This window comes from Salvelinus namaycush, chromosome 2 (genome assembly GCF_016432855.1).
Source record: "Salvelinus namaycush isolate Seneca chromosome 2, SaNama_1.0, whole genome shotgun sequence".
Lineage (NCBI taxonomy): Eukaryota > Metazoa > Chordata > Actinopteri > Salmoniformes > Salmonidae > Salvelinus > Salvelinus namaycush.
The window spans coordinates 44,583,286-44,597,543 of NC_052308.1; the positions used below are offsets into that span (position 1 = coordinate 44,583,286).

A 14,258-nucleotide genomic window follows, 5' to 3' on the forward strand; every position below is an offset into this window, starting at 1 on the left:
CTACTGCCTGAGCAATGTTGTTGATGTAAATTAAGAAGAGTGTAGGGCCTAGGATCGAGCCTTAGGGTACTCCCTTGGTGACAGGCAGTGGCTGATACAGAAGATTTTAAGACTTTATACACTGCACTCTTTGAGAGAGGTAGTTAGCAAACCAGGCCAAAGAACCATCAGAGACACCAATACTCCTTAGCTGGCTCACAATAATTAAATGGTTTACTGTATCAAAAGCATTGGCCAAGTTTAAAAAAATAGCAGAACAACATTGCTTAGAATCAAGGGCAATGGTGACATCATTGAGGACCTTTAAGGTTGCAGTGACACATCCATAACCTGAGCGGAAACCAGATTGCATACCCAAGAGAATACTATAGACATCAAGAAAGCCAGTCTGTTGATTATTGACAAGTTTTTCCAACACTTTTGATAAACAGGGCAAAATAGAAATGGGATCAGATTGATCTCCCCCTTTAAATAAAGTACAAACTGTGGCTGCCTTCCAAGAAATGGGAACCTTCCCAGAAAGAAGAGACGGGTTAAAAAGGTTGGAGATAGGCTTGGCGATGATAGCGGCAGCAACCTTAAAGAAGAAAGAGTCTGACCTTTTTGGGTCAAGTTTAAGGAGCTCCTTTAGCACCTCAGACTCAGAGACTGCCTGCAGGGAGAAACTTTGTAGCGGGGCAGGGGAAAAATACGGAAAAGCATCAGGGATAGTCGCATTAGAAGGGGTGGGAGATGAGGAAATGTTGAACTGGCAAGGAGGCATGGCTCAGTCAAATAGGAATCCTGACTTAATGAAGTGGTGATTAAAGTGCTCAGCCATGTGCTTCTTGTCAGTAACAACCACATCATCAAGGGTTTGTTCTCCAGGTCTTTAACCGTTTTCCAGAACTTCTTGGGGTTAGACCCACAGAGAGAGAACTGCTCCTTAAAGTAACTAACTTTGGCCTTCCGGATAGCCTGAGTGCACTTATTATTAATTTGCCTGAACGAGAGCCAGTCAGCCTGCGTATGTGTGTGCCGAGCATTTCGCCAAATGCAATTCTTGAGGTGGAGTAACGCCGCAAGATCACTGTCGAACCAGGGGCTGAACCTGTTTTTAATTCTCATTTTCTTTATGGGGGCCTGTTTGTAAACAATACCACTGAAAATATCAAAAAAGAAGGTCCAAGCATCTTCGACAGAGAGAATCAAGTTGATTCTATACCATTTTACAGAGGCCAGTTCATGAAGGAAGGCTTGCTCATTAAAGTTTTTTAGCAAGCGTCTATGACAAATCAGGACAACCGTGATCACTAAGGTCATTACAGAAAACACCAGACTACCAATGATTATTTGTGAGGATAACATCAAGGAGAGTAGCCTTTTCTGAGTGTTTGGAGTCATACCTTGTGGGATTGATAATAATCTGAGAAAGATTTAGGGAGTCCCATTGCTTTAGGACTTGGTCAGGTGGTTTAAGCATGTCCCAGTTTAGGTCACCTAGCAGGACAAATTCAGACTTAGTGTAAGGGGCCAGGACCCATCTTACTCTACTTTCTTCACTGCCTCAGTATATGACAACTTCTGCACTACTCTAACTCTGGAAACCTCAACCTGCCTCTCTCGCACCCCTGGGCACCCCCACAATTAACACAAAGCACTACTTTCTCCAATTCTACACATTAATTTGTCTCATGCCCTTCTGCACACTTCTCACACATAGGAACCTCCCTCCTACACACTACTGCCACATGCCCATACGCTTGACACCTGTAACAACGTAATGTAGTCGGCATAAAAGCTCATACAGGATAACTTATATATCCTAACATCACTTTGTCGGGCAAAGACTCAACATCAAAACTCAAAAGAACAGACAATGACTCTTCTGTTTCTCCACTCACGTCACCCTGTCTGCGTTGCACCAAACGATGAGCATCACAACCCCGGTTATCTTCCCCTTCAGTTGGTTAGCTTTCACATTTACCGCAACCCCAGTAATCACTTCTTTGAATGGCACCCTTTTCTTGAGAGCAAAACAATTCACATATCTTGGCCCCATTCGTTTAACTCCTGCTCCCTCTGACCAGCAGAAATACATACAATTATCACAATACCACTTCTGGTTACCCTCACCGATTCCACAACTCTGAAACAGCACAGCACCCACCATGAAACGTCAAATGGATCAGCCAAAAGTCAAGGGTCCACTTTTTCCAAAAACTTCACTCTTACGATCACAGACTCATCTTTATCCTGACCCTGGGTGCAAGCCCTGGGCTCCAAGAACTTCACCACACCTACCACCTCCGATACATCGCCCTCATTCACTTATATTTCAACTCTCTCTGCGTACACGTTCTACCATTCTTCTTTAACAAACCATCTCTTTTTTTAACCAACTCAAACTCACCCTCTTCCTCACTCTCTCTCTCTCTCTTAGACCTCCTCTGCCTCTCTTTTTCCCTCCATTCCTCCTCCGTATTCCAAGTATAACGCTCCTTATGAGAACACTGCACTTCTCCTGCATTACACATTGTTCTTGCCTTGTCAAGGGACGCCATTTAACCGGCTGACTCAATCTTCTTACAATCAGCACGAACCCCTCAGGATGTATCGTTCAACAGTGCATCCCACTTGTCACCGCACAGCTCCGTATCAACCTCAAGACTACACCAGCAGATGGCGCAATAACATACTTTGTCGTGATGTGCATTAATAGAACAATTACATGCTCTAATTTCTATGCTATTAACTTCATGATTTAGTGTTGGCGAGTATAGCATAAACTAAAATCAAATATGATTTTTTGGACCTTTCCTGACAGCAGTTTTTGGCTTCTTTTAAACAGTTTTTGTCATTCGAGTGTGCCTTCGGGAACCGACTTCTAGCGAGTTGTTTTTCCATCTGTGCAGGGGAACCGTGTTACTGTTACCCTTGAAGAAACAGTGAGGGGGAAATTAAAAAAAATACAGTTTGTAAAAAATAATGTATTAATCATAAGCATATCATCAATTCGATTTCCTAAGGGAATGCAAAATGTAAGTACATAGTTTGACAACTTTTTGATCCGAACTTCATTTTAGTTTTAGGTTAACAATGTTACATAAGGGGATTTCTTGATTAGCCATCCTCTGGACAATAGACGTTGGCTGAAAACAGCGGCGAATGTATGGCAACATGACGCTAGCTCACTAACAACAAGCTAGCTAGCTGCTCAAACACGCACGAGTTAGCTAACGTTAGCAGGCAGTATTTGGTACGACTCGTTTGTTAATTTTTATGCAACTCGTTGAACGTCAGCTAGCTAAACTGCTGTTAGCTAACTAATTGTGACAAATTAGCTAAGCTAGCTAGCGTAAAATACATTATCTTGGATTGTGATCTGTTTATAGCCAGACATGTAGCTAGCTACGTTAGCAACAGCATCTCTTAGCAATATTTCATCTCTGATGTGCGTTTTAATAAGCCAACATCTCGATATCCGGCTAGTTAGCGTGCTAATAACAGTAACTATTATGTTGATTTTCGCGAGTTAATAATGACATATCTGACGATGGGCACAAGGTAGAAAACAACAAGTAACTTTAAGCCAGCTAGGTATTTGCTAATGATGCGCCCCTATTCTAGCTAGTTAGCTACCTGTTTATGGTTGCACGTGATGGCTACATACAGAAGCTAGAGTTGGTTATTATCTCTTGCATTTAGCATTTTATGTAACACACTGCGCTATAATTGCTCAATTGTGTGTGTGACAGAGAGGGATTGACAGTCAGAGGTTAATGTTGGCATCCATATTATATTGATTAGCAGGAATATTGCCATTGTTGTTTGGAAACAAAATCTCAGTCAGATATATTCCTGAACTGTCTTTTCCATGTTACATTTTTGGTATTGCACCACAATAACATATTTTTTTTCTTCTCCGAAATTCAAGTAACACACAAGTATCACGCCAAGGTGCAACAATATCTTTATGTTCTATGATTTAACATTTGACACATTGAAATGTCAACAGAATGTAAAAATATACAGGGGTTGATATTGATTTGCCCTTGGGAGTTTTGATATGCAGGTGAGAAGAGATATATCATCCACATGCTGCTCAGTGTAGTGGTCATATTTGATCCTGGACATACATGTGGGTCGTTCCATGTCATTTCAGCAAGCTATGACACCCACCATCTTAGATTGTTCTTAAATCGTTCGAACTTTCGAACTTCAACAGATAAGATTAGCATTCCTGCAACATTATTTGGTTGAAATATTTTGATCTCTGAGAAATTAAGCTAATTGATTGCACCCAAATTGACAATTTTAAATGAATAGGATTCATATAATATATATAGTACCTAACATCTGATTTGGAGAGAACTTTTTTTCTAACAGTGAATAAGACGAGGAATCCAATGAAATGGTCAAACGCCACCCACAGACCCCCCCACGACAATCCCAACCCAACATCAGTATCAGTTCTCAATATCTGATAAGTATTACAGGCTGACTACGCCGCTCGCGTCGGAAAATACAAATCTATATTATTCAATTATTGCACCCACACTGCTCACGCACGCCAACGAGCATCTGCGTTGCCAAGGGCTAAAATAGAAGTCAGTTCTATTTCTGATGCAGATCGCGCTGCAAGTCCTGCCTCTTCCATCTCCTCATTGGTTTATAGAAGCAGGTACCCACGTGCCATCTCCTCATTTGTTATACCCACGTGGGTGACTGAAAGACGAACGAGGTCGGTGGCGGTAATGCACCTAATTTATGAAAGTTGCCAATCGCAATATAAAGTCAAGAGAAGAAAAAGCCTAGAAGGAGGAGAGATGACTAGAAATGATTCGGTTGGCCGTTTTATGTGTGGATTAATTGTCGGAGTAGAGGACCTTGTACATTTCAGGTAAAATAACAACTCAATGTTTATATCCCAGGACAAATTAGCTAGCTAAATAGGACAAATTAGCTAGCAAGTGCACGCTAGCTAGCTAAATTGCCATAAAGGTTTAATGCTTTTCGACCTGTCCCCAAATTAATGTAATTGGTTCAGAGTTTGTTTTGATATTTTAACCTGCGTGTCGTGATCGCGTTTGGTGTGGGGGAACAAAATGCATTTATGCACAATGGCACACGCGCACAGCCGGTTTGGGTTCCGTGTTATGGAGCTGTGGCTCAGATTATTGTTTCTTCATCCTATGTAATGTATTCTCATTGACTTTTGTGGCCCCCCCCCCCCCCCCCCCCCCCCCCCCCCCCCCGTTCAGAGAAATTAGTCATTGAAGTTGTTAGGTTTATGTCCCATCCTACATCTTGATATTACCAGGTTCTGACCACTAAATGGTCTCTGTTTATCATATATGCATAGTCACTTTAACTATACATTCATGTACATACTACCTCAATTGGGCCGACCAACCAGTGCCCCCGCACATTGGCTAACCGGGCTATCTGCATTGTGTCCCACCCACCACCCGCCAACCCCTCTTTTACGCTACTGCTACTCTCTGTTTATCATATATGCATAGTCACTTTAACCATATGTACATACTACCTCAATCAGCCTGACTAACCGGTGTCTGTATGTCGCCTCGCTACTGTATATAGCCTGGCTACTGTATATAGCCTGTCTTTTTACTGTTGTTTTATTTATTTACCTTCCTATTGTTCACCTAATACCTTTTTTGCACTATTGGTTAGAGCCTGTTGGTTAGCATTTCACTGTAAGATCTACACCTGTTGTATTCAGCACACGTGACAAATAAACTTTGATTTGATTTGATTTCTTGCTGACAAGGCTGTATTTCCGCTGCAGTCATTTATGTGGCGTCGAGCCACCGCAAAATCGCCACCATGCCCAAAAAATATGGAACATGAAAAAAATATTCCTACCAAGGCGCACTGAAGATGATAAAACAGTCCACATTTAATTTTCCTCTGCAAACAACTAACGAATAGAAAAATCAAACTACCCCATAGTAGATATTTATCTATTTACATAGTCGGCTTTGATTCAAGATTTCCATTCCTACTTTATTTATTTAAAAACGTCTAAATAGGCCCAGAGTTAACAGCGGCAACCTTGGGGTAAACCGACACCCAACCTTAAATTGTGATGAGACAGACTACATTTTTAGTTGAACAAGAGTAGTGGCAACCAGGGAAAGTGTTGGAGGGGAAAATGGTGACGTGAAGTAGGTTCTGTGACAAGTACAGACGGGGCATATTACCCCCAAGTTACCCTAACAGATAGGCCTACATATAGTCACTGTGTTTAAGTTTTTTTGGGACATACAATTCAACAGTAGTATGCTAGCTAGTTAAAGTACCTAATTTGGGATCTATCTAATGATTAGCCCAATAGGGTAAATGCAGATAGGCTGAAGCATGGGGTTGCCTACTGTATTTATTTATAGCCACTATGCTGCATCAGTTGGGCCTCGGGTGATTATGCTTATTGCTAATAGCATACCTGGTAATATAGGCTATATGCATGGACCAATATGTACAATGAATTTTAGCAATATATTATTGGACTCATTTCTGTAGGTGGAAGTTATATTTTAAAAGGTGTCAGCATAATTTTATTTTAATTCAATTTGGAGTAGTAAGTCACCAGAACTCAGCCTCCCATGACCTTTTCCCCCCACTGCTACACATTTTTCCAAAGGAAATACTGGGACACGGTCTGACGGAAACCCATGCTTTGGTTTTGTTTACCTGGCTAACGTTTCAGCATTTATGGTACAAATCCACATAGGTACCATTGGGAACTTGTTTCTCTTCCCAATATTAAAGATAAAACTTGGCTGGGGAAAAAATGACAAATAAAAAATATTTTACAGTTCCATTTGAGGACAAAAACACTGAATGCTGCGCCACACAGGTTACAAAAAAGCTTGGAAGACATCTTCGATGTACCGATCCCATGACACTGGGTTTATGAACTGATATACAAAACAACTATTGATTTAAAAAATATTTTTCAATTAAAATGATTATACAAAATTCTTGCTACCAACAAAATGTTATATATATATCTACATTCATACATGCATGCATACATACAGTGCATTCGGAAAGTGTACAGACACCTTGACTTTATCACATTTCGTTACATTGCAGCCTTATTCTAGAATGGATTAAATTGTTTTTTTCCCCTCATCAAGCTACACACTACCCCATAATGACAAAGCAAAAACAGGTTTTTAGACATTTTAGCAAATGTATAAAATCAAACTGAAATATTACATTTACATAAGTATTCAGACCCTTCTCAGTACATTGTTGAAGCACCTTTGGCAGCGATTACAGCATCGAGTCTTCTTGAGTATGACGCTACAAGCTTGGCACACCTGTATTTGGGGAGTTTCTCCCATTCTTCTCTGCAGATCCTCTCAAGCTCTGTCAGGTTGGATGGGGAGTGTCGCTGCACAGCTATTTTCAGGTCTCTCCAGAGATGTTAGATCGGGTTCAAGTCTGTGCTCTGGCTGGGCCACTCAAGGACATTCAGAGACTTGTCCCAAAGACACTCTTGCGTTGTCTTGGCTGTGTGCTTAAGGTTGTTGTTCTGTTGGAAGGTGAATCTTCACCCCAGTCTGAGGTCCTGAGCGCTCTGGAGCAGGTTTTCATAAAGAATCACTCTGTACATGGCTCCGTTCATCTTTCACTCAATCCTGACTAGTCTCCCAGTCCCTGCTCTTGAAAAACCTCCCCACAGCATGATGCGGCCACCACCATGCTTCACCGTAGGGATGGTGCCAGGTTTCCTCCAGACGTGACGCTTGGCATTCAGGCCAAAGAGTTCAATCTTGGTTTCATCATACCAGAGAATCTTGTTTCTCATGGTTTGAGTCCTTTATGTGCCTTTTGGCAAACTCCAAGCGGGCTGTCATGTACCTTTTTTCTGATGAGTGGCTTCAGTCTGGCCACTACCATAAAGGCCTGATTGGTGGAGTGCTGCAGAGATGGTTGTCTGGAGCTCTGTCAGAGTGACCATCGGGTTCTTGGTCAGTTTGTCAGAACGAAACGGTTCCATATTTCACTGAAAGAATAAACGTTTTGTTTTCGAGATGATAGTTTCCGGATTCGACCATATTAATGACCTACGGCTCGTATTTCTGTGTGTTATTATGTTATAATTAAGTCTATGATTTGATAGAGCAGTCTGACTGAGCGATGGTAGGCACCAGCAGGCTCGTAAGCATTCATTCAAACAGCACTTTCATGCGTTTTGCCAGCAGCTCTTCGCAATGCTTCAAGCATTGAGCTGTTTATGACTTCAAGCCTATCAACTCCCGAGATTAGGCTGGTGTCGGAAGTTTAGAGAGAATGTTTCTTCACCATTGGGTACGACATCCCTTCTCCTAAAAGTGTGCACTTGCACACATCTCCCCCTTAGATTGAAAAGCATAGGATCGGTGTAAGTTATGGCTGAAGGGAGTTTCTACAATTTGTTAAAATCTTGACGTGCCCACTTGGGAGAATGCCTCTGTCTGCCAGTGTGGGAGGCGTGGGGTTTGTGACACTCAGACCTGACAGTCGTTGCATAACCATCTTAAGGAACAGTGTACAGGCCTTTGTATGTGAGGTGAGAGAAAACGGGAGCGACGACTATAGTCTGTGTGTCTTTGGTTAGCCTATATATCCTGCTGTTTAACACAGTCTGTCTGAGTGGCAAAGGCCTGTTATGTAACTGAGCTCTTATGTAATTGGCCAGCTCGCTCACACTCTTGCCGCCTCGCTCGCTCACACATATTCACACATACTCACACTTCGACACACACTCACAGAGCTCCCTTTCCTCTTTTTCTCTCTGACACTTTGAGAATGCCTTAGGAAAGACGAAGGTAAAGCAACCCACCAAGCAACGACAGTTTGTTTTACTGTACTGCTCTATTTCATGCATCCCTCTGTCATAGATGATGAATGTACAAAATTTATCGATTTATTGATGCTAATAACCAGCCTGTTTTACCCAACATAGTAATTTCATACCTCAGATCAAACTCTCCCCACTTTGCCAAGCTGAAAGGGATAGTTCACCAAAATGACATGGGCATTTCCATGTAAAAATGACCCTGAGCACCAACATGTGAAGTTCATAGGAGCATATCAAATGAAAGCTAAGAGTCTATTTATATATATTTTGAAATCACGGCATATGTAAAAAATTTCACCGTTTTCCATCCTAAAAAGGAGGAATAAGCAGACTTTTGATTTCTGGTCAAACAGATGGAAAGTGGTCTTAGAAAACAACTACCAGAAAAAAAAGTATTTAAAAGTTATTAGAAATAGATCAAAACAAAATAATGTTGACGTGAAGACGCCTGACAACTAATATCAACACTTATATTTAGTTCTGGAAGTTTAAGAAACATTGCCTTGTGCCTTGAAATGCCGTTACCAAAAACCCACGTCCTCATGATGAGGGAAGATAATGAAAGTTCACAGAAGTAACAAGTACAGGTAGCCCTATCAATTAGTTAGTGTTTTTACTGATATCAATTTTGTTTATTAATTAAGTGAATAAAACTCAAAATTCTGTTATTTCAGAAGAATTTGTCATGGGAATTTCTACAATTGAATTGATTACATTGGGAAATCATAGTAGTCACAAACCACAGTTGGGTTCACAAGTTTGGACAGTAGAGCAGTGTTTCCCAACCCTGGTCCTCCAGTACCCCCAACAGTACAGTTTCATTGTAGCCCTTGACATACAACACCTCATTCAACTCATTGAAGGCTTGCTGATAAGTTAACACGTTTAATCCGGTGTGCTTGTCCAGGGTTATGATACAAATGTGTAGTGTTGGGGATACCGGAGGACCAGGGTTGGGAAACACTGCAGTAGAGTACAGTAGTGTTGTCATGATACCAGCATTTTTACTTCCATATCAGATTATTATCACAATACTCAATACCAAAACTATACCATGGAAAGGAAAAAAATGCATATTTGCCAAAGTCACAGAATGGCATTTGGTCCAGACAGATAAACTCATCTACTCCATTGTTCAATCGGCGGGCATCTTTTGAGTTCAATATCAAAAAAATTATTCTGAGACATTTTTCAGAGACAGCCATGTATGCATTAATGAATCAATTTGACTTAGTTTTTACCAATATAACTACATAACCACATATTGGTAATAATTGTATTTGAATGGTATATCTCTTCATAAACTGGTTAAATCAAGATGTAGCCTAGGCCTGTTCACAATACAGGTAGAATGCATATTCAATAGGAGTGTGTGCATGCATTGAGTTAATGAGCTTGTTTTGGGCTGATTTCATGGGGCTAAAGATGACAAACAATCTGTTTCCTTTCAGTTTGGGACTTATTTTATTGTACTGTTCAACAACATTTGCATAGAAGTAGTTTATTTTTTATAAAAGTGAGCGTTGTCTCTTTAACCAGTAATGACGTCAATCACAAGACAAGAGAGGAGCAGCGCGTCGGAGCCCTATTCAGTTCGCTGAGGCAATAGATAATCTTTGGGAGAGACGTGAGTGAGCGGTCGATCAGCTTTGAAGTCATAATATTTAGCGTAATGATTTGCGAACAAAGTCCTGGGGTAGTGAATTTATGTTGGCTTCAGCTGTAAGCTAGCAAGGATAGTTCGCCTACAAAGCTGGAAGATACCGGTATCGTCATGCATGGTAAAGTGTTCTAGCCAGACCAGCCTGTATGGGCATTGTTTTGCAAACAGTAATTAACAGTTTCACAATGCCGTGTCGCATTATTCAAGTGTGTTAACTTCTGTGCAGCGTGAGTGGGGAGCTAACATGATGCAGGCTAAGTGGAGCAGGCTCGCGCTATAAGGGGTACATCGGCTGCGCTGGTACAGACTTGAGCCGCGAGACACATTTGAAAGAAGTACCGAAAGTAACAAGAATTCTAGTACCAAACCATTTTTCATGTTCTACTATCAAAAAGGTACCGAAGTTTTGTTATACCGCGCAACACTAGTACAGTACAGTAAAGAGAATTAGAGTACAATACTGTACAGTAGAGTACAGTACACAGTAGAACACACGAGTTGAGTACACTATGTTCTGTATTGTGCTGTACTAAACTCTACTTTATTGTACTGTGCTGTACTAAACTCTACTTTATTGTACTGTATTCTTCTGAGCTCTAATGTGCTGTACTTTGATGTCCAAACTTGTGAGCGCTCTGGAGTGGCGCAGTGGTCTAAGACAATGCATCTCAATGCAAGAGGTGTCACTGTAGTACTTGGTTCAGTACCTGAATCCTGGCTGCATCACATCCGGCCGTGATTGGGAGTCCCATAGGGTGGCACACAATTGGCCCAGCGTCGTCCGGGGTAGGCCGTCATTGTAAATCAGAATTTGTTCTTAACTGACTTGCCTAGGTCAATACAGGTTCAATAAAAAGAAACAGACCTCTATGATTGGTTCAGATTTGGTCCAGTCTGGACCAACCTCTTGTTTGGGGGTGGAGCTCGTTAAAATATGTGTGTAGAATAATACCCAAAGATGCAAAGGAGGATATTGCATATTTCTACCTTTTTTGTGTACATATTCAGGATACATCACCATGAAGAGAATGACATTCACATCCATAGGTTGCGTTTCTGTGTAGTACAGCTCAGGGACCCATGATGTAATTCTGTTACCGGGTTTAAATCCACTCCGCTTTAAGCGATGTGTTGGGTTAAATGCGGGAGACACATTTCAGTTGAATGCATTGTTGTACAACTAACTAGGTACCCCCCCCTTTCCTTCCTTTGCTTAATGTAGTTCAATAACCAAAATAGATTTTTTTCCCAACTCAGCATGTCATGTCGTAGCTGACACACCATTCTTTCTGCAGATATTGTTGAATCTTTAATTCGCAGCAGATATTTCAGTTTTGGGGGAAATATGGACGCATAAAAAGAACTGAGGGAGATTATACAGAAATGTTGTTACCTAACTTCGTATCTGCACCGTTTTTACAGTAAATGTGTTTTTGTAAAGTAGTTCAACTTGGAAATCAATGGTTGTTGTTTGGCATACAAATCTGAGTCTGTAATTCTGTTACCATGGAATTGCCCACATATTGGTTTCCTTACCTTGATTTAGCCTAGGTGAACGATCCCTTTTTAAAGGGGGTCTCCATTTTGTTGTGCTTTGTTTGACCGTTGGCTTTAAGCGATGTGTATTGTATTGCAGGTACTCCCAGTGACTATGTGTGTAGGTAATGCTCTCTGAGCCCTGCAGGACGTCATGTCTGAAGAGGCCATCTCAGGAAGCGACCTGGACCCCAGCGTTAACAGCGAAGACGAGGATCTGGAAGAGGAGGAGGAGATTGAGGATGAAGATGAGGGTGACAACGATGGAGATGATGAAGATGATGCAGTTGGTGAGTGACATGGCTGGTGTGTTGCCTCTGACTTAATACTCACAATTAATACTGGTTCAGAACAGAAGACATTCTAGAAGTGGTTCTGATTCAATCTAAAGACGAACTCCGTTAAAGGTGGAGTCGGGGGTGCACGTTGTGAACAGCGGAGTCGGGCTGACTTCCGCTACAACTGAAAGCGCCAGGCTAAACTTCTACGCCGCTGTAATGCCGCAGCTGTTACGTGCTTTTACATTGCAGCGGAGTGAACCATGCACGTGCGCAGATACTGTGTACGAGTGCATCGTCTCGCATTGCTCTCACCAGCAATATTCTCAGTTCATGCTGCTGCTCGTGGCAGCGTCATATCGCCGAGTCTCAGTTTAACAATGGTTGCAAAGCTGCCAGCTGCTCAGAAAAAGTGATTCAACTAGTTTTGAAGTCTGATGCAAAACATAGGCTGTCTGTATTTCAAATGCGATCTAATGTAGTCAACCAATCAGTTAAAAAGTCTGGCACCCTATTCCCTACGTAGTGCCCTACATGAGGGGACCTGGTCAAAAGTAGTGCACTACATAGGGAACAGGGTGCCATTTGGGAGGGAGTCAGGCAGTGAGCCGGGCACTCGGGAGAGAGTCTGATCCGCCATGGCCCACATTGCCAGACGGACCAGTTTTGAGCGTGTTAGAGCAGACAGAGCAACAGGTAGGAGAGTTCAGGTCAGGGTTTGATGACTGCTGCTGTAACGAGACTTCCAGCCTGGAGCTGCCGGCATCTGCTCTGAAACTACGTGTTCAATGCCAGGAATGTGAGAGGCTGCCAGGGGTAACACCAGGCAACCCCCGCTCATACTCATACACTCGGGCCTGACTGTCGAGAAGCATGGGAGTGTAATGAAGACACTGGCTGCATCAACAAATGGCACCCTATTCCCTATTTAGTGTACTACTTTTGTCCAGGGCCCATAGGGTCAGAGCCTTGTGAAAGCCCCACTGACACACACACTCAGCCTGGCTGCCTGGGTGGAGGGGAGTCTAATGAAGACACTGGATGCGTCACCAATGGCACCCTATTCCTAGTGTACTACATTTGACTGATTAGACGTAGTGCACTATTTAAGGGAATAGGGTGCCATTTGGGAGGACAGACACTGTCTGTAACGTCAGTCTGACTGGGGCCGGACAGTAACGTCAGTCTGACTGGGGCCGGACAGTAACGTCAGTCTGACTGGGGCCGGACAGTAACGTCAGTCTGACTGGGGCCGGACAGTAACGGTCATGAATGGACCATAGAGAAGATGATCGGTTGGCCCAGTAAACAATACAAGAGTTAGGATTTAGGGATGGTTTCCCTGATAAATCATTAAGCCTGATCCTGGACTAAGAATCTTGTTCATTGGAGATTCTTCAGCTCATTGACCAGACACAGATTAAGCCCAGGCCTGGATTTTAGAATTAGTTGATTGATTGTCATTCTCTGCTCCTCTCTCCCACAGATTGTCCAGAGAGTGGCGAGGGCAGTACAGAGACGGAGACCCAGGGAGGGAGGGTCTCCCCCTCAGCTACCTCACCCTCGGAAGAGACTCCCTCTGAGCCCCCGTCTCAGCCCCCCTCCAGGGCTTCCTCCCGGCCCAACTCTAGGCCTGAGTCTCGCTCCCAGCCCCCCTCTGGCCCCAGTTCCCAGCCTCCTTCTCGCCCTGAGAGCCCCAGCCAGGACAAGCCGTCTGCGGCCAAGAAGAAGAAACCGAGGGCCTCAAAGTCCCAGGCCTCAAAGTCCTGTCCTGAGACCCCCAGCAAGGACAAGACCTCAGTTGGCAAAAAGAAGAAACCGAGAACCTCTAAGTCTAAGGAGCCTAAACCTGCTAAACCCTCGAAGACAGTACACATGAGGAAGAACATCAGGTATGTACACTCATCTGTTCGATAACAGGGGA

The 14,258-nt window shown here is 42.7% G+C and overlaps 1 protein-coding gene across 1 annotated transcript in view; it reads left to right on the forward strand.

Moving 5' to 3' along the window:
- The first annotated feature begins 2,926 nt into the window (after positions 1–2,926).
- Positions 2,927–14,258, forward strand: part of LOC120063736 (helicase ARIP4-like) — a 36,307-nt gene continuing 24,975 nt past the window's right edge. Inside the window, exons 1-3 of the mRNA XM_039014035.1 lie at positions 2,927–3,020; positions 12,157–12,346; positions 13,821–14,226. Coding sequence (XP_038869963.1) covers positions 12,211–12,346; positions 13,821–14,226 — 542 coding nt within the window. The 5' untranslated portion in view covers positions 2,927–3,020; positions 12,157–12,210. The remainder of the gene's footprint in view (positions 3,021–12,156; positions 12,347–13,820; positions 14,227–14,258) is intronic.